This window comes from Ammospiza caudacuta, chromosome 16, assembly GCF_027887145.1.
Source record: "Ammospiza caudacuta isolate bAmmCau1 chromosome 16, bAmmCau1.pri, whole genome shotgun sequence".
Taxonomy (NCBI): Eukaryota; Metazoa; Chordata; class Aves; order Passeriformes; family Passerellidae; genus Ammospiza; species Ammospiza caudacuta.
The window spans coordinates 2,688,079-2,713,684 of record NC_080608.1 but is presented as its reverse complement, the minus strand read 5'-3'; the positions used below and the strand labels follow the sequence as shown (position 1 = coordinate 2,713,684).

Here is a 25,606-nt window from a genome sequence, read left to right as displayed (position 1 = left end):
CACTATGTTTGTCCATGCAGACACTGAATATCTACAGATGCTTCAGTAGTGCTGTCTGGTGAACCAGGGAGTTGCTCCCACCCAGCCACTGCAACACAGGCAATGCCAGCTCAGTAGGGAAGGAGGTGATTTGGACCCTTTGACAACAGCAGTCTCATCTTCCTTATCTAGTTTAGAGCAGAGCAGCAAAATGCACAAAAAGTTTCCTTTGGCATACAAGAAGGGCCAGGATGTTCTGTCACTTCAGAATTGCCTTGGAATTACAGGAGCACAAACAGTGTTAGAGTAGACTGTAATTGAACAGAATTGTAGGAACATATTCATAGTCATCTGCTGCATTGAAGAAAAAATTCACATATACTAAATCACAATTTATGTAAGACAGAGTGAAGAAGAGCTTCAAAAGAAAAGATATTGAGTTTAGTCTTTTCATTGTTGTTCCTGAATCCCAAGGCTTCTTGATGGCACTAGAAAGCTCTCCCCATACGATTTTCTGTGTTTGTATCAGAGCATTTGCATTCCCACGTTTGCACTTTCTCCTCTGAAATGTGCTGAGCACTGTACTGAGCCTGTTCCTCTAGAGAATGACTACCACGCTATGTAGAGTAACTGTTGTTTGATTGATGTCTATGATGCATGAAATTCTCAGAAAGCCTCCCTCAGGATTTTATGTGCTAAAGTGATACAGTTCAAGTGTTGTAAATTGGTATAACTCTGGGGTTAGAAACTGAAAAATAGAATTAGACTGAAATAAGTGAACAACATCACTACTTTGGGGAGACAGAATTTTTGTAGATATGTTCCTTCCGGGAAAGCCCTGACAAGACTTTTCAAAATTAGGCGACTAACTGTTTCACTGTGTCCTCTGTCTGATGCAGTGAGGGGTAGGTTCAGCGCCTGAGTGTGGAGATGCAGCCACTGAGGTGCTCATTAGCAGGCCGATGCTATCACCATGGCTCTATCACTGTGCGAGTTCGCCTGCTGAGGGCCGAGGCTCTGTCTTCCTGGGTTGTGCCTCGTCTTTGTGCTGCCCTGGTTGAGGCCGCGTTCCGTTGCCGGCCCCGGCTGTCTCGCTGCCTTCGGGATCGCGGGCCGGGCCGAGCGGCAGCGCGGGCTGCGGGCGGCGGCGGCTGCAGTCCCAGCGCGCACCGCTGGGTGGTGCCCTCGGCCAAGGCGGCGCCGAGCGGCTGCGGCAGCGGAGGCGGCCGGGCCCTGAGCGGCACAGCCCGAGCGAGCTCAGACCAGAACCAGCCCAGTCCTGCCCAGATCAGCTCAGTTCAGCTTAGACCAGCCCAGCTCAGCCGGGCGGAGGTGGCAGCGGCTGCGGCAGCGAGCGCTGCCCCGTGTCAGCCGCTGCCGGCACACCCCGGCTGCGTTCCGGAGCGCCGGCCGGAATCTGAGACAGCGAGGGAAGGCGCCCGGCCCGCACTTCGCCGCTCTCCGCCCGCAATCGCCCGGGACACCCGCCGCGACACCGACACCGACACCGACAGCGGCCGCCGGCGCCGCCGCCGCGCCATGGCGCTCGCAAGGCAAGTGCTTTGTGTGTGTGCTTTGCTGGGGCTGCCGCTCGCTGGCGCCGAGCCCATCCGCTACTCCGTAGCCGAGGAGGCGGAAAGCGGCTCCCTGGTGGGCGAGCTGGCCGAGGACGCGGGGCTGACGCCGGCGCAGCTCTCGGCTCGCCGCGCCCGCCTGGTCTCGGAGGACGGCCGCCAGCATTTTCGCTTGGAGCGCGCCTCCGGCCGCCTCGTCGTGGCGGGGAGGCTGGACCGGGAGCAGCTGTGCGCCCAGTCCGACACCTGCATGCTCCCCTTCGAGCTGCTGCTCTCCGACCCCCTGCAGTTCTTTCGGGTCGAGGTAGATCTGGAGGATATCAATGATCATTCCCCTGTATTCCCTGAAAAACGAGTCCTTTTTGATATCCTGGAAACGAGCGAGCCAGGTTCACTTTTCCCTCTGGAAGTGGCTAGGGACCTTGATATTGGCAGCAACACAGTCAAGGAATACCGCATCTTTCCCGAGAATGAGTACTTTTGTGTCTCCTATGGAAGTCGGAATAATGGTGACAAATATCTTGAACTTGTTTTGGAAAAGTCACTAGACAGAGAGGAGCAGTCTGAGATGGGTTTTAGTGTTATTGCTGTGGACGGTGGCTCTCCTTCCAGAAGTGGGACCATCGAGGTCTCTATTACCATTCTAGATGTAAATGACAATGCTCCCAAGTTCACGCAAGAGCGTTACATTGGGAAGGTTCTGGAAAACATACCAGAAGGCTCTGTGGTTCTGAATGTGCTGGCAACTGATCCAGATTCAGGAGTTAATGGAGATATCTCCTATCAGCTCAGCCAGGCAGCGGATCAGAGTGATTCAGCATTTGTGATTGATCCCATAACTGGTGAAATTAAAATAACAAAACCCCTGGACTTTGAGGCAGCACAGACTCACGAGCTCAGTGTGAGGGCCAGAGATGGTGGAGGGCTGTCAGCAATCTGCAAGGTGTTGGTGGAGGTGGTGGATGTGAATGACAATGCCCCAGAGCTGGTGGTCAGTTCCTTCAGCAGTCCCCTCCCAGAGAACACAGTGCCCGGCACGGTGGTTGCCCTGTTTACGGTCAGGGACCGGGATTCTGGTGCCAACGGGAAGATCTCCTGTGCCCTGCAGGATCAGCTCTTCTTCTCCCTGCGGCCAGCCTACAAGAACTACTATGAGCTGGTGACAGTGAGCGCGCTGGACCGCGAGGAGATGCCTCAGCACATCCTCAGTGTGACAGCAGCAGATGCGGGCTCGCCTCCTCTCACCAGCACGCACACCTTCACCGTGGACATCTCCGACGTCAATGACAATGCCCCCGTCTTCAACCAGACCTCCTACACCATGTACGTGCGTGAGAACAACGTGCCCACGGTGTTTGTGGGAGCCGTGAGCGCTGCAGATGCTGACGTGGGGCTGAATGCCAAGGTGAGCTATTCGCTGGCAGCAGAGCAAGGGCCAGAGCGGGCCTGGTGCTCCTGCATCTCGGTGAACTCGGAGAAGGGACACGTGTTTGTGCTGCGGCCCCTGGACTACGAGCGCTTGAGGCAGACCGAGGTGACGGTCAGTGCCTCTGACGCGGGCTCTCCTCCGCTGAGAGCCAACGTCACCGTGCGCCTGGTGGTGCTGGACGAGAACGACAACGCCCCGCTGGTGCTCTACCCAGCCCAGGAGAGCGGCCCGGCCTCCAGTGAGCTGGTGCCCGTGTCGGCTGAGGCGGGCTACCTCATCAGCAAAGTGGTGGCCGTCGATGCCGACTCGGGACAGAACTCGTGGCTCTCCTACCACCTGCTCAGGGCCACCGACCCAGGCCTGTTTTCCGTGGGCCTGCAAAGCGGCGAGGTGCGTCTCAGGAGGCCGGTGACAGAGAGAGACAGCGTCAAGCAGAAGCTGGTGGTGCTGGTCAGAGACAACGGCAAGCCCCCGCTGTCAGCCACGGCAGCTCTCAGCGCTCTCCTGCTCAAGGACTTCTCCGACGTGCGCCTGCCGCACAGCAGCCCGGCCAGCGAGGATCAGGCCGCCGCCTCCCTGACCACCTATTTAATCATTGCCTTGGTCTTTGTCTCCCTCCTCTTCCTCATCTCCACGGCAGTGCTGCTGGCTCGCAAGGTGTGCAGGAGGAAGGAGCTGAAGGCTGGCCCTGTGCTCTATGCTGCCGACACCTTGCAGAGCGGCCTGGCCGATGCAGCCGCTGCAGGGACCCTGCCCCGCGCCTATTGCTACGAGATCAGCCTCACCACGGGCTCGGGCAACAGCGAGTTCAGATTCCTCAAGCCCATCCTGCCCAGCCTGCCCCCACAGCACTGCGCCGTGGGCCAGGGCCCCGGTGAGGAACAGGATTTCCCCGGTGTCCCTGTCAGCAGCGAGGACATGGCCCCAGACAATGCTGGCACTCTCTCTCCAGGACAGTTCAATGCTCTTTCCTTTGACTAGCTGGGGTCTGCACAGACTGAGGCTTCATGGATCTGGGGAGGAGAGCACCAGGACCACAGTGTGTGCTAATACTTCCTCCATCATAGATATGTATTTTTAATTGATTTATCCAACTTCCATCATATTCTCTTTGAAATAATTGTCTACCACTCCTAAAAGCAATGAAGATTTTAAAAGAAGCCAAGGTTTTCACACTTTAGTTTTTAATGGGTTTCGCCTTTGCTACTGCCTATTCTAATAAGATTTTGTATGTGTTTAGCTCTCAATCTAGGATCTGCTTTCTCTTGCTGGCTGACAAGACAGAAGATCTTATTTTTCTGACCTTTAAGGCAGTATCACTGTTGGCCGAACCACTCATACTCTCACTGAAATGCGAAAAAATTTTCCCACCTCTGGAAAACCAGGAATTTTTGAACCGGTGTCTCAATGTCACATGAATACTGGGCCCTTTTTTGCCAGGCTTCTGGATTTCTCCTTATGAGATGTGAGCTCTGTGTGCTTGTCTTTCTTGTCAATCTGTTTGTCCATGCAGACAACATTGAATATCTGCAGATGCTTCAGAATTACTGCATGCTGAAGCAGGGCCTTGCTCCCACCCAGGCACTGCAACACAGGCAGTGCCAGCTGAGCAGGGAAGCAGGTGATTGGACTCATTGACAACCACAGTCTCATCTTCCTTATCCAGCTCAGAGTAGAGCAGGAAAATGCATAGCAATGTCTACCTTTGTCTTACAAGAAGGACTTGGGTGTTCTATCACTTTGGAATTGCCTTGGAAATACAGGAGCACAGGTAGTGTTAAAGTAGACTGTAATTGAACAGAGCTGAAGAAACATGTCCATTGTCATTTCATGCATTGAAGGAAAAATCCAGAAATACTAAAACACTCATTGGAAGGTCAAGTCAAGAAGAAACTTTAAGAAAAGACATTGAAATTTGCCTTTTCATTGCTGTTCTGAGTCCTAATGCTTCTTAAAGGGAATGGAAGCCTGTGTCCACATGAAATTCTGTGTTTGTGTCAGAACATTTGCATTCCCATGTTTACTCTTCCTCCTCTGAAATGTACTGAGCCTGTTCCTCTAGAGGACGGCCACCCCATGTAGAATATTTGGTTGTTTGAATGATGTCTGTCATGCATGGAATGCTCTGAAAGCTTCCCTCACACTGTGATGTGCTGAAGTGATGCAGTTTAATATTGTAAATAGGTATAACTCTGAGGTTAGAAACGGGAAGAGGGTTAGACTGAAATAAAGAGAGCACTGACTGCTTTAGAGGACACAGAATATTTTGTAGTCAAGTTATTTCTGGGAAAGCCCGACAAGACTTTTCAAAATTCTACGAGTTACATGCTCACTGTGTCCCTTGAATGCAGCAATGATGGGTGGGTACAGAGCCTGAGTGGGGAGATTCAGTGTTCATTGGCATGTCCATGCTGTCACCAATCGTCCTATCTCTATGCTGTTTCTTCTGCCGGGAACTGCGGCTTGGCCCTTGTGGGTTGAGCCTGGTCTTTGTGCTGCCCTGGTTGAGGCCGCGTTCCGTGGCCGGTCCCGGCTGTCTCGCTGCCTTCGGGATCGCGGGCCGGGCCGAGCGGCAGCGCGGGCTGCGGGCGGCGGCGGCTGCAGTCCCAGCGCGCACCGCTGGGTGGTGCCCTCGGCCAAGGCGGCGCCGAGCGGCTGCGGCAGCGGAGGCGGCCGGGCCCGGAGCGGCACAGCCCGAGCGAGCTCAGACCAGAACCAGCCCAGCCCAGCCCAGCTCAGCTCAGTTCAGCTTAGAGCAGCCCAGCTCAGCCGGGCGGAGGTGGCAACGGCTGCGGCAGCGAGCGCTGCCCCGTGTCAGCCGCTGCCGGCACACCCCGGCTGCGTTCCGGAGCGCCGGCCGGAATCTGAGACAGCGAGGGAAGGCGCCCGGCCCGCACTTCGCCGCTCTCCGCCCGCAATCGCCCGGGACACCCGCCGCGACACCGACACCGACAGCGGCCGCCGGCGCCGCCGCCGCGCCATGGCGCTCGCAAGGCAAGTGCTTTGTGTGTGTGCTTTGCTGGGGCTGCCGCTCGCTGGCGCCGAGCCCATCCGCTACTCCGTAGCCGAGGAGGCGGAAAGCGGCTCCCTGGTGGGCGAGCTGGCCGAGGACGCGGGGCTGACGCCGGCGCAGCTCTCGGCTCGCCGCGCCCGCCTGGTCTCGGAGGACGGCCGCCAGCATTTTCGCTTGGAGCGCGCCTCCGGCCGCCTCGTCGTGGCGGGGAGGCTGGACCGGGAGCAGCTGTGCGCCCAGTCCGACACCTGCATGCTCCCCTTCGAGCTGCTGCTCTCCGACCCCCTGCAGTTCTTTCGGGTCGAGGTAGATCTGGAGGATATCAATGATCATTCCCCTGTATTCCCTGAAAAACTACTGCTTTTTGACATCCCGGAAACGAGCGAGCCAGGCTCACGTTTCCCACTGGAGGTTGCTTGGGACCTCGATATTGGCCGGAACACAGTCAAGGAGTACAGCATTAATCCTGAGAATGAGTATTTTAGAGCGTCCTATGGAAGTCAAAGCACAGGCAAAAAGCATCTTGAACTGGTCTTGGAAAAGCCGCTTGACAGGGAAGAGCAGTCTGGGATGAGTTTCAGTTTAATTGCTGTGGATGGGGGCACTCCTCCTAGAAGTGGAACTACAGAAGTAAAAATTCTCATTTTAGATGTAAATGACAACGCTCCCAAATTCACAAAGGACGAGTACACAGGGCAGGTTTTGGAGAACATGCCAGAAAGCTCTGTGGTTCTGACTGTACTGGCAACAGATCCGGATGCAGGAGTTAATGGGGACATCACCTATCAACTGAGTGATTCAGTGGGACAGAGTGAGTCAGCATTTGTGATTGATCCCATAACTGGTGAAATTAAACTCACAAAAACTCTGGACTTTGAGGCAGCACGCACTCATGAGCTCAGTGTGAAGGCCAGAGATGGTGGAGGGCTGTCAGCAATCTGCAAGGTGTTGGTGGAGGTGGTGGATGTGAATGACAATGCCCCAGAGCTGGTGGTCAGTTCCTTCAGCAGTCCCCTCCCCGAGAACACAGTGCCCGGCACGGTGGTTGCCCTGTTTACGGTCAGGGACCGGGATTCTGGTGCCAACGGGAAGATCTCCTGTGCCCTGCAGGATCAGCTCTTCTTCTCCCTGCGGCCAGCCTACAAGAATTACTATGAGCTGGTGACAGTGAGCGCGCTGGACCGCGAGGAGACGCCTCAGTACATCCTCAGTGTGACGGCAGCAGATGCGGGCTCGCCTCCTCTCACCAGCACGCACACCTTCACCGTGGACATCTCCGACGTCAATGACAATGCCCCCGTCTTCAACCAGACCTCCTACACCATGTACGTGCGTGAGAACAACGTGCCCACGGTGTTTGTGGGAGCCGTGAGCGCTGCAGATGCTGACGTGGGGCTGAATGCCAAGGTGAGCTATTCCCTGGCAGCAGAGCAAGGGCCAGAGCGGGCCTGGTGCTCCTGCATCTCGGTGAACTCGGAGAAGGGACACGTGTTTGTGCTGCGGCCCCTGGACTACGAGCGCTTGAGGCAGACCGAGGTGACGGTCAGTGCCTCTGACGCGGGCTCTCCTCCGCTGAGAGCCAATGTCACCGTGCGCCTGGTGGTGCTGGACGAGAACGACAACGCCCCGCTGGTGCTCTACCCGGCCCAGGAGAGCGGCCCGGCCTCCAGTGAGCTGGTGCCCGTGTCGGCTGAGGCGGGCTACCTCATCAGCAAAGTGGTGGCCGTCGATGCCGACTCAGGACAGAACTCGTGGCTCTCCTACCACCTGCTCAGGGCCACCGACCCAGGCCTGTTTTCCGTGGGCCTGCAAAGCGGCGAGGTGCGTCTCAGGAGGCCGGTGACAGAGAGAGACAGCGTCAAGCACAAGCTGGTGGTGCTGGTCAGAGACAACGGCAAGCCCCCGCTGTCAGCCACGGCAGCTCTCAGTGCTCTCCTGCTCAAGGACTTCTCCGACGTGCGCCTGCCGCACAGCAGCCCGGCCAGCGAGGATCAGGCCGCCGCCTCCCTGACCACCTATTTAATCATTGCCTTGGTCTTTGTCTTCCTCCTCTTCCTCATCTCCACGGCAGTGCTGCTGGCTCGCAAGGTGTGCAGGAGGAAGGAGCTGAAGGCTGGCCCTGTGCTCTATGCTGCCGACACCTTGCAGAGCGGCCTGGCCGATGCAGCCGCTGCAGGGACCCTGCCCCGCGCCTATTGCTACGAGATCAGCCTCACCACGGGCTCGGGCAACAGCGAGTTCAGATTCCTCAAGCCCATCCTGCCCAGCCTGCCCCCACAGCACTGCGCCGTGGGCCAGGGCCCCGGTGAGGAACAGGATTTCCCCGGTGTCCCTGTCAGCAGCGAGGACATGGCCCCAGACAATGCTGGCACTCTCTCTGCAGGACAATTCAACGCTCTTTCTTTTGACTAGCTGGGGTCTGCACAGACTGATGCTTCATGTATCTTGAGAGGATGGGATCCAGGCTGGTGCATTGGGCAATGATTCTTCCTGATTATATATTTTTTTTTCTAATAGGTTTAAACAATTTCTTGAAAATTCTATTTAGCGCTAATATCTACCACTCCAAAAAGAATTATGAAGTTAAAGAAGCCAAGCTTCTCTCACTTATTAAGTAATTGGATTCAGCTCTGTCACTGCCCTTTCTAACAGGTTTTAAGTGTGTGCTTATCAATCACAGCTCTGCTCTTTTTTTTCTTGCTGGCTGACAAGACAGAGGATCCTTTATTCTGAGCTTTGGACGATATCAAATAATATCCTCACTGAAATGAAAGAGGCCCTTTTTGTGCTTCATGATAGCTCGCAAGTTGTAAGTATTAAGTCACAACATCATGTGGGCACTAGGCTCTTTATCCCTAGATTTGGGTTGTCTCTTTATGAAATGTGAGCTCTGTGTGCTTTGCTTTTTTATTTCTACCTTTGTCCATGCAGACATTGCATATCTACAGATGCATCAGTAGTGATGCCTGGTGAAGCAGGGAGTTGCCCCCACCCAGCCACTGCAACACAGGCAACGCCAGCTCAGTAGGAAAGGAGGTGATTTGCACCCTTTGACAACAGCAGTCTCATCTTCCTTATCTAGCAGAGAGTACAGACACAAAATGCACAACAAAACCTTCCTTTGGCTTACAAGAAGGGGTTGGGTATTCTGTCACATCGAGATTGCCTTAGAAATACAGATGAACAAACAGTGTTAGAGCAAACTGTAATTGAACAGAGCTGTAATATGTAACAGAAACATGTTCATTGTCATTGAATGCAATGAAGGAAAAATCCACAGTTATTAAAAGACAATTATAGGAAGGAAGAGTCAAGAAGAACTTAAAAAAAGATATTGTGTTTGCTCTATTCATTGTTTTTCCTGAATCCCAATTCTTCTTGATGGGACTGGAAAGTTGTCCCCACATGATTTTCTGTGTTGTGTTAGAGCATTTGCATATCCATGTTTGCTCTTTCTCCCTCTAGCAACTGAAATGTACCAAACACTGTACTGAGCCTGTTCCTCTAGAGAAGGACTGCCACCCCATCTAGACTAACTGCTTGTTAGAGTAATGTCTGCAATGCATGAAATGATCAGAAAGCCTCCCTTATGCTGTGATGTGCTGAAATGATACAGTTTAATGTTGTAAATTGGTGTAACTCTGGGATTAGAAACAGAAAATTATTTTAGACATAAATAAAGAGAACACCCTGACTGCATTAGTGTAGACAGAATATTTTGTATAGTCCTTCTTTCTGGGAAGACCTGTCAAGGTTTCCCAAAATTCTGGGAGTTACTTACTCAGTGTGTCCTTTGTTTGAAGCAATGTTAGGTGTGTACAGCTCCTGAGTGGGGTGATGCAGCCAGGAGAGTGCTCATTTACATGCCAGTGCTGTCACCATCACCCTACCCCTGTGAGGTTTTTCCTTTGGTAGAATGTGGCTTGGTCGTTGTAGGCTGTGCCTCGCCTTTCAGCTGCCTTTTTTGTGCTTCTGGAAAGCAAGGGATTTACAAGTACTGAGACGCTGTGTCACATGGCACTAGACCCTTTCTTCTTTGGATTTTGGATGCCGCTGTCGGAGATGTGTTCTCTCTGTGGTTTGCTTTCTTGTCACTGTGACAAGACAAGACAAGCTTTCCTTTTCATTCATACATTGAATATCTGCACATGTTTTAGTAGTGCTGCCTGCTGAAGCAGGGAGTTTCTCCCACCCAGCCATTGCAACACAGGCAGTGCCAACTCAGTAGGGAAGGAGGTGATTTGGACCCTTTGACAACAGCAGTCTCTGTTCCTTATCTAGCTCACAGCAGGGCCACGCAGTGCACAACAAAACCTTCCTTTGGCTTAAAGAAGGGCTTGGATGTTGTGTTCACACGGGATTGCCTTGGAAATACGGCAGCATAAACAGTGTTAGAGTGGACTATAGAACTGAACAGAGCTGTAACATGTAACAGAAACATGTTCCTTGTCAATGAATGCATTGAAGGAAAAATCCACAAATACTGAAACACAATTATTGGAAGGTGGAGACAAGAAGTGTTGGGAAGGATGCAAATTTGACCAGAAAGTCTCACAGTTCTGTGTGCTTGGTAGAAAGATTTTTGATAGTAGACTCTGAAGAATGAATACAAATGAAAACAAGTTTTGATACAGAAGAAAAGAACTGCTGAGCCAGTCTTACTGGATAACTAAGAAGGCAAAGGGTATGTTAGTTAGAATGGGGTTTTATGGCTAAAAGCAAAGGATAAACACACCTCAAACATAAAATGTTTTTACCAAGCACAAAAATACCAGAGGCAAACAGACATGGCGATGTTGCAAATGGAAAAAAGGTCTCAGAATTTTGCACAGCAAGAAAACTGAAAAACAACTTCTAGCTTAAAACTGTGACAGACTAACTTCAAGTGATTGGAGATTACTAACATGAATATGGTAATTATAGTCATTATGATAGGCTACAGGTAAAAGTTAAGATATAGATAGGTTCTTGTATTAAGATGCTCAGCAAAGAAAATGATATTATGCATTGAAACCAAAATTAAAGGGTCTTCAGACTTGTCTGCAGCTGGAGATGACAGCAGTAGGCACAGGCTCTGATGGCTGTGACCTTTGCCTTTTGTAACATCTTGGATAAAATAAACTGCACTTTGAAGAGCTGCCTGGAGTCCTTCGTCTCCCATTCAGGCTCTTACGAAGAAGAGCTTTTTTAAAAAGACATTGAGAATGTTCTTTTCATTGCTTTTCCTGAATCTCAAGATTTCTGGATGAGACTAGAAAGCTGTCCCTGCTTGATTTTCTGTATTTGTGCCTGAGAATTTGCATTCCCATATTTACCCTTTCTGCTCTGAAATGTACTGAGCATTCTACTGAGCCTGTTACACTAGAGGACTGTCACACCCTCTAAAATAAATGGCTGTTTGAATAATGTCTGCAATGCATGAAATACTCCAAAAGCCGGCCTCACACTGTGTTGTGCTGAAGTGATACAGTTTCCTATTGCAAATTGGTATAACTCTGGGATTAGAAAGAGAAAAAATGGTGTTAAACTGAAATAAAGAGAACATTCTGACTGCTTTAGTGGATAAAGACCTCTTTGAAGAGGCGTTCTTTCTGGGAAATATCCCTCAAGGCTTTTTAAAATTCTGCGTATTATTTCTCATTGTGTCCCTTGTCTGAAGAATGTTAGGTTTGTACACTTCCAGATGGCGGAGATGCAGCCGGGAGAGTGTTCATTGGCATGCCAGTGCTGTCACCAATCGTCCTATCTCTGTGCTGTTTCTCCTCTCTTGGAATGCGGCTTGGCCCTTGTGGGCTGAGCCTGGTCTTTGTGCTGCCCTGGTTGAGGCCGCGTTCCGTTGCCGGTCCCGGCTGTCTCGCTGCCTTCGGGATCGCGGGCCGGGCCGAGCGGCAGCGCGGGCTGCGGGCGGCGGCGGCTGCAGTCCCAGCGCGCACCGCTGGGTGGTGCCCTCGGCCAAGGCGGCGCCGAGCGGCTGCGGCAGCGGAGGCGGCCGGGCCCGGAGCGGCACAGCCCGAGCGAGCTCAGACCAGAACCAGCCCAGCCCAGCCCAGCTCAGCTCAGTTCAGCTTAGAGCAGTCCAGCTCAGCCGGGCGGAGGTGGCAGCGGCTGCGGCAGCGAGCGCTGCCCCGTGTCAGCCGCTGCCAGCACACCCCGGCTGCGTTCCGGAGCGCCGGCCGGAATCTGAGACAGCGAGGGAAGGCGCCCGGCCCGCACTTCGCCGCTCTCCGCCCGCAATCGCCCGGGACACCCGCCGCGACACCGACACCGACAGCGGCCGCCGCCGCCGCCGCCGCGCCATGGCGCTCGCAAGGCAAGTGCTTTGTGTGTGTGCTTTGCTGGGGCTGCCGCTCGCTGGCGCCGAGCCCATCCGCTACTCCGTAGCCGAGGAGGCGGAAAGCGGCTCCCTGGTGGGCGAGCTGGCCGAGGACGCGGGGCTGACGCCGGCGCAGCTCTCGGCTCGCCGCGCCCGCCTGGTCTCGGAGGACGGCCGCCAGCATTTTCGCTTGGAGCGCGCCTCCGGCCGCCTCGTCGTGGCGGGGAGGCTGGACCGGGAGCAGCTGTGCGCCCAGTCCGACACCTGCATGCTCCCCTTCGAGCTGCTGCTCTACAAACCCCTGCAATTCTTTCGGGTCGAGGTGACTGTGAAAGATATCAATGACCATTCACCCGTTTTCCCAGAAGATCGAGTCAGTTTTAGGATCCCTGAAACGAGCGTCCCGGGTTCCCGTTTCCCGGTAGAGGGTGCGCGGGACCTTGATATTGGCAGTAACAACATCCAGGCGTACAGCATCTCTCCCGAGAATGAGTACTTTAGCGTCTCCTATGGAAGTCGCAGTGAGGATGACAAATATCTGGAACTTGTATTGGAAAAGCCACTAGATAGAGAGGAACAGGAAGAGATGAGGTTCAACGTTATTGCTGTCGATGGGGGCTCTCCCCCCAGAACTGGGACCACAAAGGTGCAAATTGTCATTCTAGATGTAAATGACAATCCTCCCATCTTCACACAGGAGGTGTACATTGCAAAAGCTTTAGAGAACATGCCAGAAGGCTCTGTGGTTCTGACTGTTTTGGCAACTGATCCAGATGCAGGAGTTAATGGAGACATTTCCTATCAAATCAGCCAGGCAGTGGGAGAGAGTGACTCAGGATTTGTGATTGATCCCATAACTGGGGAAATTAAACTCACAAAACCTTTGGACTTTGAGGCAGCACAGCATCATGAAATCCGTGTGAGAGCCACTGATGGTGGAGGGCTGTCAGCAATCTGCAAGGTGTTGGTGGAGGTGGTGGATGTGAATGACAATGCCCCAGAGCTGGTGGTCAGTTCCTTCAGCAGTCCCCTCCCCGAGAACACAGTGCCCGGCACGGTGGTTGCCCTGTTTACGGTCAGGGACCGGGATTCTGGTGCCAACGGGAAGATCTCCTGTGCCCTGCAGGATCAGCTCTTCTTCTCCCTGCGGCCAGCCTACAAGAATTACTATGAGCTGGTGACAGTGAGCGCGCTGGACCGCGAGGAGACGCCTCAGTACATCCTCAGTGTGACGGCAGCAGATGCGGGCTCGCCTCCTCTCACCAGCACGCACACCTTCACCGTGGACATCTCCGACGTCAATGACAATGCCCCCGTCTTCAACCAGACCTCCTACACCATGTACGTGCGTGAGAACAACGTGCCCACGGTGTTTGTGGGAGCCGTGAGCGCTGCAGATGCTGACGTGGGGCTGAATGCCAAGGTGAGCTATTCGCTGGCAGCAGAGCAAGGGCCAGAGCGGGCCTGGTGCTCCTGCATCTCGGTGAACTCGGAGAAGGGACACGTGTTTGTGCTGCGGCCCCTGGACTACGAGCGCTTGAAGCAGACCGAGGTGACGGTCAGTGCCTCTGACGCGGGCTCTCCTCCGCTGAGAGCCAACGTCACCGTGCGCCTGGTGGTGCTGGACGAGAACGACAACGCCCCGCTGGTGCTCTACCCGGCCCAGGAGAGCGGCCCGGCCTCCAGTGAGCTGGTGCCCGTGTCGGCTGAGGCGGGCTACCTCATCAGCAAAGTGGTGGCCGTCGATGCCGACTCGGGACAGAACTCGTGGCTCTCCTACCACCTGCTCAGGGCCACCGACCCAGGCCTGTTTTCCGTGGGCCTGCAAAGCGGTGAGGTGCGTCTCAGGAGGCCGGTGACAGAGAGAGACAGCGTCAAGCAGAAGCTGGTGGTGCTGGTCAGAGACAACGGCAAGCCCCCGCTGTCAGCCACGGCAGCTCTCAGCACTCTCCTGCTCAAGGACTTCTCCGACGTGCGCCTGCCGCACAGCAGCCCGGCCAGCGAGGATCAGGCCGCCGCCTCCCTGACCACCTATTTAATCATTGCCTTGGTCTTTGTCTCCCTCCTCTTCCTCATCTCCACGGCAGTGCTGCTGGCTCGCAAGGTGTGCAGGAGGAAGGAGCTGAAGGCTGGCCCTGTGCTCTATGCTGCCGACACCTTGCAGAGCGGCCTGGCCGATGCAGCCGCTGCAGGGACCCTGCCCCGCACCTATTGCTACGAGATCAGCCTCACCACGGGCTCGGGCAACAGCGAGTTCAGATTCCTCAAGCCCATCCTGCCCAGCCTACCCCCACAGCACTGCGCCGTGGGCCAGGGCCCCGATGAGGAACAGGATTTCCCCGGTGTCCCTGTCAGCAGCGAGGACATGGCCCCAGACAATGCTGGCACTCTCTCTGCAGGACAGTTCAATGCTCTTTCCTTTGACTAGCTGGGGTCTGCACAGACAGAGGCTTCATAGATCTTGGGAGGAGTGGATCGTGGCTGGTGCATCGGACAATGATTCCTCAAGATTATATCGGTATTTGCGATTGGTTTAAACAATTTCTTGAAAATTCTTTTCAAAGGTAATGTCTACCACTCCAAAAAGTATTATGAAGTAAAAGTAGTGCATCTTCTTTCGCTTTTTAAGGAGTTTGATTCAGCTCTGTCACTGCCATTTCTAACAGGCTTTAAGTGTGTTCTTACCACTCACTTCTCTGCTCTTGTTTTTCTTGCTGTCTGAAAATAATACATATCCTTTATTTAGAGCTTTAGGAGAATGTCAAATCATATCCTCGCTGAAATGAAAGAGGCCCATTATGTACTTCATGAAAGCTCGCAAGTTGTGAATATTGAGTCAAAATTTCATGAAGGCACTAGGCCCTTTCTTTCCTGGGTTTGGGTGGTCCCTTTATGAGATGTGCAGTCTGTGATCTTTGCTTTCTTATCACTACCGTTGTTCATGCAGACACTGCATATCTACAGATGCAGCAGAGAGTTGCCCCCACCCAGCCACTGTAATGCAGGCAACACCAGCTCAGCAGGGAAGGAATTGATTCGGACCCTTTCACAACAGCACTCTCATCTTCCTTATCTAGCACAGACTACAGCAACAAAATGCACAACAAAACCTTCCTTTGGCTTTCAAGAAGGGCTTGGGTGTTCTGTCACCTCAGGATTGCCTTGGAAGTACAGCAGAACAGTGTTAGAGTAGACTGTAACTGAACAGAGCTGCAACATGTAACAGAAACATGTTCTTTGTTTTTGAAGGCAATGAAGGAAAAATTCACAATTATTAAAAGACACTTTTTGGAAGGTAGAGTCAAGAAAAACTGATGAAAGATGTTGAGATTGCTCCGATCATTGTTCTTCCTGAATCCCAAGGCTTCTTGATATGACTGGAAAGTTGTCTCTGCATGATTTTCTGTGTTGGTGTCAGAGCATTTGCATATCCATGTTTGCCCTTTCTCCTTCTGGCCAATCAAATGTACTGAGCACTGCACTGAGCCCGTTCCTCCATAGAAGGACTGCTACCCCATCTAGAATAACTGCTTGTTTGTGTAATGTCTACAATGCACAAAATGATCAGAAAGCCTCCCTCACGCTGCGATGTGTGGATGTGATGCAGTTTAATGTTGTAAATTGCTAAAACTCTGGGATTGGAAACAGAAAAAGATGATAGACATAAATAAACAGAACCCCCTGACGGCTAAATGGAGACAGAATATTTTGTAGAGTCGTTCTTTATGGGAAGCACTATCAAGGCTTTCCAAAATTCTGGGAGTTACTTACTCAGGGTGTCCTTCGTCTGAAGCCAATGTTGGGTGGGTACAGTTCCTGAGTGGGGAGATGTAGCCGAGAGTGTGTTCATTTGCACGCCAGTGCTGTCACCATCGCCCTATCGGTATGCGGTTTCTCCTCTCTTGGAATGCGGCTTGGCCCTTGTGGGCTGAGCCTGGTCTTTGTGTTGCCCTGGTTGAGGCCGCGTTCCGTTGCCGGTCCCGGCTGTCTCGCTGCCTTCGGGATCGCGGGCCGGGCCGAGCGGCAGCGCGGGCTGCGGGCGGCGGCGGCTGCAGTCCCAGCGCGCACCGCTGGGTGGTGCCCTCGGCCAAGGCGGCGCCGAGCGGCTGCGGCAGCGGAGGCGGCCGGGCCCGGAGCGGCACAGCCCGAGCGAGCTCAGACCAGAACCAGCCCAGCCCAGCCCAGCTCAGCTCAGTTCAGCTTAGAGCAGCCCAGCTCAGCCGGGCGGAGGTGGCAGCGGCTGCGGCAGCGAGCGCTGCCCCGTGTCAGCCGCTGCCGGCACACCCCGGCTGCGTTCCGGAGCGCCGGCCGGAATCTGAGACAGCGAGGGAAGGCGCCCGGCCCGCACTTCGCCGCTCTCCGCCCGCAATCGCCCGGGACACCCGCCGCGACACCGACACCGACACCGTCACCGGCCGCCGCCGCCGCCGCCGCGCCATGGCGCTCGCAAGGCAAGTGCTTTGTGTGTGTGCTTTGCTGGGGCTGCCGCTCGCTGGCGCCGAGCCCATCCGCTACTCCGTAGCCGAGGAGGCGGAAAGCGGCTCCCTGGTGGGCGAGCTGGCCGAGGACGCGGGGCTGACGCCGGCGCAGCTCTCGGCTCGCCGCGCCCGCCTGGTCTCGGAGGACGGCCGCCAGCATTTTCGCTTGGAGCGCGCCTCCGGCCGCCTCGTCGTGGCGGGGAGGCTGGACCGGGAGCAGCTGTGCGCCCAGTCCGACACCTGCATGCTCCCCTTCGAGCTGCTGCTCTCCGACCCCCTGCAGTTCTTTCGGGTCGAGGTGACTGTGAAAGATATCAATGACCATTCACCCGTCTTCCCCGAGGAACGAGTCACTTTTGAAATCACTGAAAAGAGTGATCCCGGTTCACGTTTCCCACTGGAGGCTGCTCAGGACCTCGATATTGGCACCAACACAGTCCAGGAGTACATCATTACTCCCGAGAATGATTATTTTAGAGTCTCTTACGAAAGTCAGATCACAGGCAAGAAATATCTGGAACTAGTACTGGAAAAGTCACTAGACAGAGAGGAGCAGGCAGAGATGGGTTTCAGTCTTATTGCCATGGATAGGGGCTCCCCTCCCAGAAGTGGGACCACCCAAGTCAAAATTGTCATTCTAGATGTAAATGACAATGCTCCCATCTTCACACAGGAGGAGTACATAGGGCAGATTTTGGAGAACACACCAGAGGGCTCTGTGGTACTGACTGTTTTGGCAACTGATCCAGATGCAGGAGTTAATGGAGACATTTCCTATCAACTCAGTCAAGCAGTGGGACAGAGTGACTCAGGATTTGTGATTGATCCCATAACTGGGGAAATTAAACTCACAAAACCTTTGGACTTTGAAGCAGCCGAAGTGCATGAGCTGATTGTGAAGGCAAGAGATGGTGGAGGGCTGTCAGCAATCTGCAAGGTGTTGGTGGAGGTGGTGGATGTGAATGACAATGCCCCAGAGCTGGTGGTCAGTTCCTTCAGCAGTCCCCTCCCCGAGAACACAGTGCCCGGCACGGTGGTTGCCCTGTTTACGGTCAGGGACCGGGATTCTGGTGCCAACGGGAAGATCTCCTGTGCCCTGCAGGATCAGCTCTTCTTCTCCCTGCGGCCAGCCTACAAGAATTACTATGAGCTGGTGACAGTGAGCGCGCTGGACCGCGAGGAGACGCCTCAGTACATCCTCAGTGTGACGGCAGCAGATGCGGGCTCGCCTCCTCTCACCAGCACGCACACCTTCACCGTGGACATCTCCGACGTCAATGACAATGCCCCCGTCTTCAACCAGACCTCCTACACCATGTACGTGCGTGAGAACAACGTGCCCACGGTGTTTGTGGGAGCCGTGAGCGCTGCAGATGCTGACGTGGGGCTGAATGCCAAGGTGAGCTATTCCCTGGCAGCAGAGCAAGGGCCAGAGCGGGCCTGGTGCTCCTGCATCTCGGTGAACTCGGAGAAGGGACACGTGTTTGTGCTGCGGCCCCTGGACTACGAGCGCTTGAGGCAGACCGAGGTGACGGTCAGTGCCTCTGACGCGGGCTCTCCTCCGCTGAGAGCCAACGTCACCGTGCGCCTGGTGGTGCTGGACGAGAACGATAACGCCCCGCTGGTGCTCTACCCGGCCCAGGAGAGTGGCCCGGCCTCCAGTGAGCTGGTGCCCGTGTCGGCTGAGGCGGGCTACCTCATCAGCAAAGTGGTGGCCGTTGATGCCGACTCGGGACAGAACTCGTGGCTCTCCTACCACCTGCTCAGGGCCACCGACCCAGGCCTGTTTTCCGTGGGCCTGCAAAGCGGCGAGGTGCGTCTCAGGAGGCCGGTGACAGAGAGAGACAGCGTCAAGCAGAAGCTGGTGGTGCTGGTCAGAGACAACGGCAAGCCCCCGCTGTCAGCCACGGCAGCTCTCAGCGCTCTCCTGCTCAAGGACTTCTCCGACGTGCGCCTGCCGCACAGCAGCCCGGCCAGCGAGGATCAGGCCGCCGCCTCCCTGACCACCTATTTAATCATTGCCTTGGTCTTTGTCTCCCTCCTCTTCCTCATCTCCACGGCAGTGCTGCTGGCTCGCAAGGTGTGCAGGAGGAAGGAGCTGAAGGCTGGCCCTGTGCTCTATGCTGCCGACACCTTGCAGAGCGGCCTGGCCGATGCAGCCGCTGCAGGGACCCTGCCCCGCGCCTATTGCTACGAGATCAGCCTCACCACGGGCTCGGGCAACAGCGAGTTCAGATTCCTCAAGCCCATCCTGCCCAGCCTACCCCCACAGCACTGCGCCGTGGGCCAGGGCCCCGGTGAGGAACAGGATTTCCCCGGTGTCCCTGTCAGCAGTGAGGACATGGCCCCAGACAATGCTGGCACTCTCTCTTCAGGACAGTTCAACGCTCTTTCCTTTGACTAGCTGGGGTCTGCACCGACTGAGGCTTCATGTATCTTGGGAGAAAGGGATCCAGGCTGCAGCATGTGGCTGTGATTCCTCCAGAGATAACATATTCCTCACTGCTATAGCCAATTTCCTGCAAGTTCCAAATCACTGTAAAATTTGTCTTTCGCTCCAAATACACAAATAAGGAAAAAAAGATGTTCATATTTTCTCCCTCAGATTATAGTATATTTCTTCTCCTTCTGAGCCCTTTCTGATAGCCTTTAATAATGCCCTCCAATCTTTGCTCTTCCATATCTTGCTGTCAGACTAAACCTTGGACTTCTTATTCTTTTTGTAGCTCAGTGGCTCAGTTGCATAGACAAGTCTCCCACTGGCTGGAATAACAAAACATCCTTTTACCCAGAAAAGCAAGGGAGTTTTCTGAAAACTGTTTCATGATGTTCTATTAGCATGTGGCTTTTTATCTCTTGGGTTCTGGATGTCTTTGCCTGCAATGTGAGGGCTCAGTGGGTTCTTTTTTTTCTCAGTATGTCTGTCCATATGGCCATTTTGCATCTGCAGATGCTTCTCTACTTCTGCCCAATGAAACAGTGAATTTGTCCCATCCAGTCACTGCAACACTGGCAATTCCAGCTCTGCAGAATAAAAGGCTATTTTTATCCTATGGATCCAGAGGTACCAACTTATTAAAGGCAGAGTGCAGGAAAATGCACAACAGAATCTTCCTTTGGTCCAGGTGGGGGTTTGGTATTCAGTCCCACTCAGATTGTCTTGGAAATACAGAAGTAGGTGATATCTTAGGGTAGGCGGTAGCTGTAGAGAGTCATGAACACTTATTGATTGTCCTTGTGTTCATGACAGTGTCACAGGTTCATCAAAGATAATTTTTTGAAGTTAGAAGCAAGAAGGACTTGAGAACAGGACTTGGAATGTTGTTTCTCATTCTTGTTTCTGAATTCAGTTGTTTCCTTTTGAGAGAAGAAGGCTGTCCCTACATGATTATCTCCTTTTGTGCTATAGGGTTTGCATTCCCATTTTTGCCCTTTCATGTTCTCCTCTCTGAAATGTACTGGACATTATTCTGCTCTAGAGAAGGACTGCCAACCCATCTAGAATACCTGGTAGTTTGAATAAGGTCTGTGATGCACAGAATGTTCAGAAAGCCTCCTTCACACTGTATTCTGACGAAATTATAGAAATTAACATTGTAAAGTGATACACCTCTGAGATAACAATTTAAAAAAATGTGTTCGGCAAAAATAAAGTGAAGACCCTAACTCCTTTCATGGAGACAGAAGTCTTAGTAGAGTCGTCCTTTACTGGAAAGCTCCTTCAAAGGCTTCCCCAAATTCTGCGGGTCTTTTCCTCCCTATGTCTGTTGTCTGAAGCAATGTTGGGTGGGTACAGTTCCTGAGTGGGGAGATGCAGACGGGAGAGTGCTAATTTTCATGCCCGTGCTGTCACAATCGCCTCTATCACTGTGCGATTTTTCCTTTCGGGGAATGCGGCTTGGCTGTTGTGGGTTGAGCGTGGTCTTTGTGTTGCCCTGGTTGAGGCCGCGTTCCGTTGCCGGCCCCGGCTGTCTCGCTGCCTTCGGGATCGCGGGCCGGGCCGAGCGGCAGCGCGGGCTGCGGGCGGCGGCGGCTGCAGTCCCAGCGCGCACCGCTGGGTGGTGCCCTCGGCCAAGGCGGCGCCGAGCGGCTGCGGCAGCGGAGGCGGCCGGGCCCGGAGCGGCACAGCCCGAGCGAGCTCAGACCAGAACCAGCCCAGCCCAGCCCAGCTCAGCTCAGTTCAGCTTAGAGCAGCCCAGCTCAGCCGGGCGGAGGTGGCAGCGGCTGCGGCAGCGAGCGCTGCCCCGTGTCAGCCGCTGCCGGCACACCCCGGCTGCGTTCCGGAGCGCCGGCCGGAATCTGAGACAGCGAGGGAAGGCGCCCGGCCCGCACTTCGCCGCTCTCCGCCCGCAATCGCCCGGGACACCCGCCGCGACACCGACACCGACAGCGGCCGCCGCCGCCGCGCCATGGCACTCGCAAGGCAAGTGCTTTGTGTGTGTGCTTTGCTGGGGCTGCCGCTCGCTGGCGCCGAGCCCATCCGCTACTCCGTAGCCGAGGAGGCGGAAAGCGGCTCCCTGGTGGGCGAGCTGGCCGAGGACGCGGGGCTGACGCCGGCGCAGCTCTCGGCTCGCCGCGCCCGCCTGGTCTCGGAGGACGGCCGCCAGCATTTTCGCTTGGAGCGCGCCTCCGGCCGCCTCGTCGTGGCGGGGAGGCTGGACCGGGAGCAGCTGTGCGCCCAGTCCGACACCTGCATGCTCCCCTTCGAGCTGCTGCTCTCCAACCCCCTGCAGTTCTTTCGGGTCGAGGTAGATCTGGAGGATATCAATGACCATTCTCCCCTATTTCCTAATGATAGAGTGACTTTTAAGATCCCAGAGACAAGTGAGCCAGGTTCACGTTTCCCACTTCAGGTTGCTCAGGACCTCGATATAGGCAGCAACACTGTCCAGGACTACAGCATTTCTCCTGCGAACGAGTACTTTACTGTGTCCTCTGGGACTGGAATTTCAGGCAAGAAGTATCTTGAATTGGTCTTGGAAAAGCCACTAGACAGAGAGGAGCAGGCAGAGATGAGTTTCAGTGTAATTGCCAAGGATGGGGGCTTTCCATGCAGGAGCGGCAACACTGAAGTGAAAATTGTCATTCTAGATGTAAATGACAATGCGCCCATATTCACACAAGAGGTGTACATTGTGAAAATTTTAGAAAACATTCCAGAAGGCTCTGTGGTTCTGACTGTGCTGGCAAGTGATCCAGATGAAGGAGAAAATGGGGACATATCGTATCAACTTAATGAAGCAGTGGGTCAGAGCGATTCTGCATTTGTGATTGATCCCATAACTGGTGGAATTAAAATCACAAAAACTTTGGACTTTGAGGCAGCACATACACACGAGCTCAGTGTGAGGGCCACAGATGGTGGGGGCCTTTCTGCAATCTGCAAGGTGTTGGTGGAGGTGGTGGATGTGAATGACAATGCCCCAGAGCTGGTGGTCAGTTCCTTCAGCAGTCCCCTCCCCGAGAACACAGTGCCCGGCACGGTGGTTGCCCTGTTTACGGTCAGGGACCGGGATTCTGGTGCCAACGGGAAGATCTCCTGTGCCCTGCAGGATCAGCTCTTCTTCTCCCTGCGGCCAGCCTACAAGAATTACTATGAGCTGGTGACAGTGAGCGCGCTGGACCGCGAGGAGACGCCTCAGTACATCCTCAGTGTGACGGCAGCAGATGCGGGCTCGCCTCCTCTCACCAGCACGCACACCTTCACCGTGGACATCTCCGACGTCAATGACAATGCCCCCGTCTTCAACCAGACCTCCTACACCATGTACGTGCGTGAGAACAACGTGCCCACAGTGTTTGTGGGAGCCGTGAGCGCTGCAGATGCTGACGTGGGGCTGAATGCCAAGGTGAGCTATTCGCTGGCAGCAGAGCAAGGGCCAGAGCGGGCCTGGTGCTCCTGCATCTCGGTGAACTCGGAGAAGGGACACGTGTTTGTGCTGCGGCCCCTGGACTACGAGCGCTTGAAGCAGACCGAGGTGACGGTCAGTGCCTCTGACGCGGGCTCTCCTCCGCTGAGAGCCAACATCACCGTGCGCCTGGTGGTGCTGGACGAGAACGACAACGCCCCGCTGGTGCTCTACCCGGCTCAGGAGAGCGGCCCGGCCTCCAGTGAGCTGGTGCCCGTGTCGGCTGAGGCGGGCTACCTCATCAGCAAAGTGGTGGCTGTCGATGCCGACTCGGGACAGAACTCGTGGCTCTCCTACCACCTGCTCAGGGCCACCGACCCAGGCCTGTTTTCCGTGGGCCTGCAAAGCGGCGAGGTGCGTCTCAGGAGGCCGGTGACAGAGAGAGACAGCGTCAAGCAGAAGCTGGTGGTGCTGGTCAGAGACAACGGCAAGCCCCCGCTGTCAGCCACGGCAGCTCTCAGCGCTCTCCTGCTCAAGGACTTCTCCGACGTGCGCCTGCCGCACAGCAGCCCGGCCAGCGAGGATCAGGCCGCCGCCTCCCTGACCACCTATTTAATCATTGCCTTGGTCTTTGTCTCCCTCCTCTTCCTCATCTCCACGGCAGTGCTGCTGGCTCGCAAGGTGTGCAGGAGGAAGGAGCTGAAGGCTGGCCCTGTGCTCTATGCTGCCGACACCTTGCAGAGCGGCCTGGCCGATGCAGCCGCTGCAGGGACCCTGCCCCGCGCCTATTGCTACGAGATCAGCCTCACCACGGGCTCGGGCAACAGCGAGTTCAGATTCCTCAAGCCCATCCTGCCCAGCCTGCCCCCACAGCACTGCGCCGTGGGCCAGGGCCCCGATGAGGAACAGGATTTCCCCGGTGTCCCTGTCAGCAGCGAGGACATGGCCCCAGACAATGCTGGCACTCTCTCTGCAGGACAATTCAACGCTCTTTCCTTTGACTAGCTGGGGTCTGCACAGACAGAGGCTTCATGGATCTGGGGAGGAGAGCACCAGGACCACAGTGTGTGCTAATACTTCCTCCATCATAGATATGTATTTTTAATTGATTTATCCAACTTCCATCATATTCTCTTTGGAATAATTGTCTACCACTCCTAAAAGCAACGAAGATTTTAAAAGAAGCCAAGGTTTTCACACTTAGTTTTTAATGGGTTTCGCCTTTGCTACTGCCTATTCTAATAAGATTATGTATGTGTTTAGCTCTCAATCTAGGATCTGCTTTCTCTTGCTGGCTGACAAGACAGAAGATCTTATTTTTCTGATCTTTAAGGCAGTATCACTGTTGGCCGAACCACTCATACTCTCACTGAAATGCGAAAAAATTTTCCCACCTCTGGAAAACCAGGAATTTTTGAGCCCGGTGTCTCAATGTCACACGAATACTGGGCCCTTTTTTGCCTGGCTTCTGGATTTCTGCTTATGAGATGTGAGCTCTGTGTGCTTGTCTTTCTTGTCAATCTGTTTGTCCATGCAGACAACATTAAATATCTGCAGATGCTTCACAATTACTGCATGCTGAAGCAGGGCCTTGCTCCCACCCAGGCACTGCAACACAGGCAGTGCCAGCTGAGCAGGGAAGCAGGTGACTTGGACTCATTGACAACCACAGTCTCATCTTCCTTATCCAGCTCAGAGTAGAGCAGGAAAATGCATAGCAATGTCTACCTTTGTCTTACAAGAAGGACTTGGGTGTTCTATCACTTTGGAATTGCCTTGGAAATACAGGAGCACAGATAGTGTTAAAGTAGACTGTAATTGAACAGAGCTGAAGAAACATGTCCATTGTCATTTCATGCATTGAAGGAAAAATCCAGAAATACAAAAACACTCATTGGAAGGTCAAGTCAAGAAAAAACTTTAAGAAAAGACATTGAAATTTGCCTTTTCATTGCTGTTCTGTGTCCTAATGCTTCTTAAAGGGAATGGAAGCCTGTCTCCATATGAAATTCTGTGTTTGTGTCAGAACATTTGCATTCCCATGTTTACCCTTCCTCCTCTGAAATGTACTGAGCCTGTTCCTCTAGAGGACGGCCACCCCATCTAGAATATTTGGTTGTTTGAATGATGTCTGTCATGCATGGAATGCTCCGAAAGCTTCCCTCACACTGTGATGTGCTGAAGTGATGCAGTTTAATATTGTAAATAGGTATAACTCTGAGGTTAGAAACGGGAAGAGGGTTAGACTGAAATAAAGAGAGCACTGACTGCTTTAGAGGACACCGAATACTTTGTAGTCAAGTTATTTCTGGGAAAGCCCGACAAGACTTTTCAAAATTCTACGAGTTACATGCTCACTGTGTCCCTTGAATGCAGCAATGATGGGTGGGTACAGAGCCTGAGTGGGGAGATTCAGTGTTCATTGGCATGTCCATGCTGTCACTAATCGTCCTATCTCTATGCTGTTTCTTCTGCCGGGAACTGCGGCTTGGCCCTTGTGGGCTGAGCCTGGTCTTTGTGCTGCCCTGGTTGAGGCCGCGTTCCGTTGCCGGTCCCGGCTGTCTCGCTGCCTTCGGGATCGCGGGCCGGGCCGAGCGGCAGCTCGGGCTGCGGGCGGCGGCGGCTGCAGTCCCAGCGCGCACCGCTGGGTGGTGCCCTCGGCCAAGGCGGCGCCGAGCGGCTGCGGCAGCGAAGGCGGCCGGGCCCGGAGCGGCACAGCCCGAGCGAGCTCAGACCAGAACCAGCCCAGCCCTGCCCAGCTCAGCTCAGTTCAGCTTAGAGCAGCCCAGCTCAGCCGGGCGGAGGTGGCAGCGGCTGCGGCAGCGAGCGCTGCCCCGTGTCACGCGCTGCCGGCACACCCCGGCTGCGTTCCGGAGCGCCGGCCGGAATCTGAGACAGCGAGGGAAGGCGCCCGGCCCGCACTTCGCCGCTCTCCGCCCGCAATCGCCCGGGACACCCGCCGCGACACCGA

At 54.4% G+C, this 25,606-nt stretch overlaps 5 protein-coding genes across 5 annotated transcripts; all 5 read left to right on the top strand.

The window, feature by feature from the left end:
• Positions 1 to 1,499: 1,499 nt before the first annotated feature.
• On the top strand, positions 1,500 to 3,963 carry LOC131564731 (protocadherin beta-15-like). Its single transcript, XM_058815300.1, has one exon. It carries the CDS (start codon positions 1,519 to 1,521, stop codon positions 3,961 to 3,963), a length of 2,445 nt encoding a protein of 814 aa, XP_058671283.1. The 5' UTR covers positions 1,500 to 1,518.
• A 1,993-nt stretch (positions 3,964 to 5,956) lies between these two features.
• LOC131564645 (protocadherin beta-15-like) lies at positions 5,957 to 8,407 on the top strand. Its single transcript, XM_058815169.1, has one exon. It carries the CDS (start codon positions 5,963 to 5,965, stop codon positions 8,405 to 8,407), a length of 2,445 nt encoding a protein of 814 aa, XP_058671152.1. The 5' UTR covers positions 5,957 to 5,962.
• Positions 8,408 to 12,285: 3,878 nt separating this feature from the next.
• Positions 12,286 to 14,736, top strand: LOC131564699 (protocadherin beta-15-like). The gene has a single exon (XM_058815245.1). The coding sequence runs from the start codon at positions 12,292 to 12,294 to the stop codon at positions 14,734 to 14,736; it is 2,445 nt and encodes an 814-aa protein (XP_058671228.1). The 5' UTR covers positions 12,286 to 12,291.
• Positions 14,737 to 16,739: 2,003 nt separating this feature from the next.
• Positions 16,740 to 19,190, top strand: LOC131564685 (protocadherin beta-15-like). Its single transcript, XM_058815228.1, has one exon. The coding sequence runs from the start codon at positions 16,746 to 16,748 to the stop codon at positions 19,188 to 19,190; it is 2,445 nt and encodes an 814-aa protein (XP_058671211.1). The 5' UTR covers positions 16,740 to 16,745.
• Positions 19,191 to 21,180: 1,990 nt separating this feature from the next.
• On the top strand, positions 21,181 to 23,640 carry LOC131564725 (protocadherin beta-15-like). Its single transcript, XM_058815287.1, has one exon. The coding sequence runs from the start codon at positions 21,196 to 21,198 to the stop codon at positions 23,638 to 23,640; it is 2,445 nt and encodes an 814-aa protein (XP_058671270.1). The 5' UTR covers positions 21,181 to 21,195.
• The last annotated feature ends 1,966 nt before the right edge of the window (positions 23,641 to 25,606 follow it).

What these genes read in the sequence shown, in the direction of transcription:
- LOC131564645 (XM_058815169.1), top strand. Translation starts at nt 5,963, where the DNA reads ATGGCGCTCGCAAGGCAAGTGCTTTGTGTGTGTGCTTTGCTGGGGCTG.
- LOC131564685 (XM_058815228.1), top strand. Translation starts at nt 16,746, where the DNA reads ATGGCGCTCGCAAGGCAAGTGCTTTGTGTGTGTGCTTTGCTGGGGCTG.
- LOC131564731 (XM_058815300.1), top strand. Translation starts at nt 1,519, where the DNA reads ATGGCGCTCGCAAGGCAAGTGCTTTGTGTGTGTGCTTTGCTGGGGCTG.
- LOC131564725 (XM_058815287.1), top strand. Translation starts at nt 21,196, where the DNA reads ATGGCACTCGCAAGGCAAGTGCTTTGTGTGTGTGCTTTGCTGGGGCTG.
- LOC131564699 (XM_058815245.1), top strand. Translation starts at nt 12,292, where the DNA reads ATGGCGCTCGCAAGGCAAGTGCTTTGTGTGTGTGCTTTGCTGGGGCTG.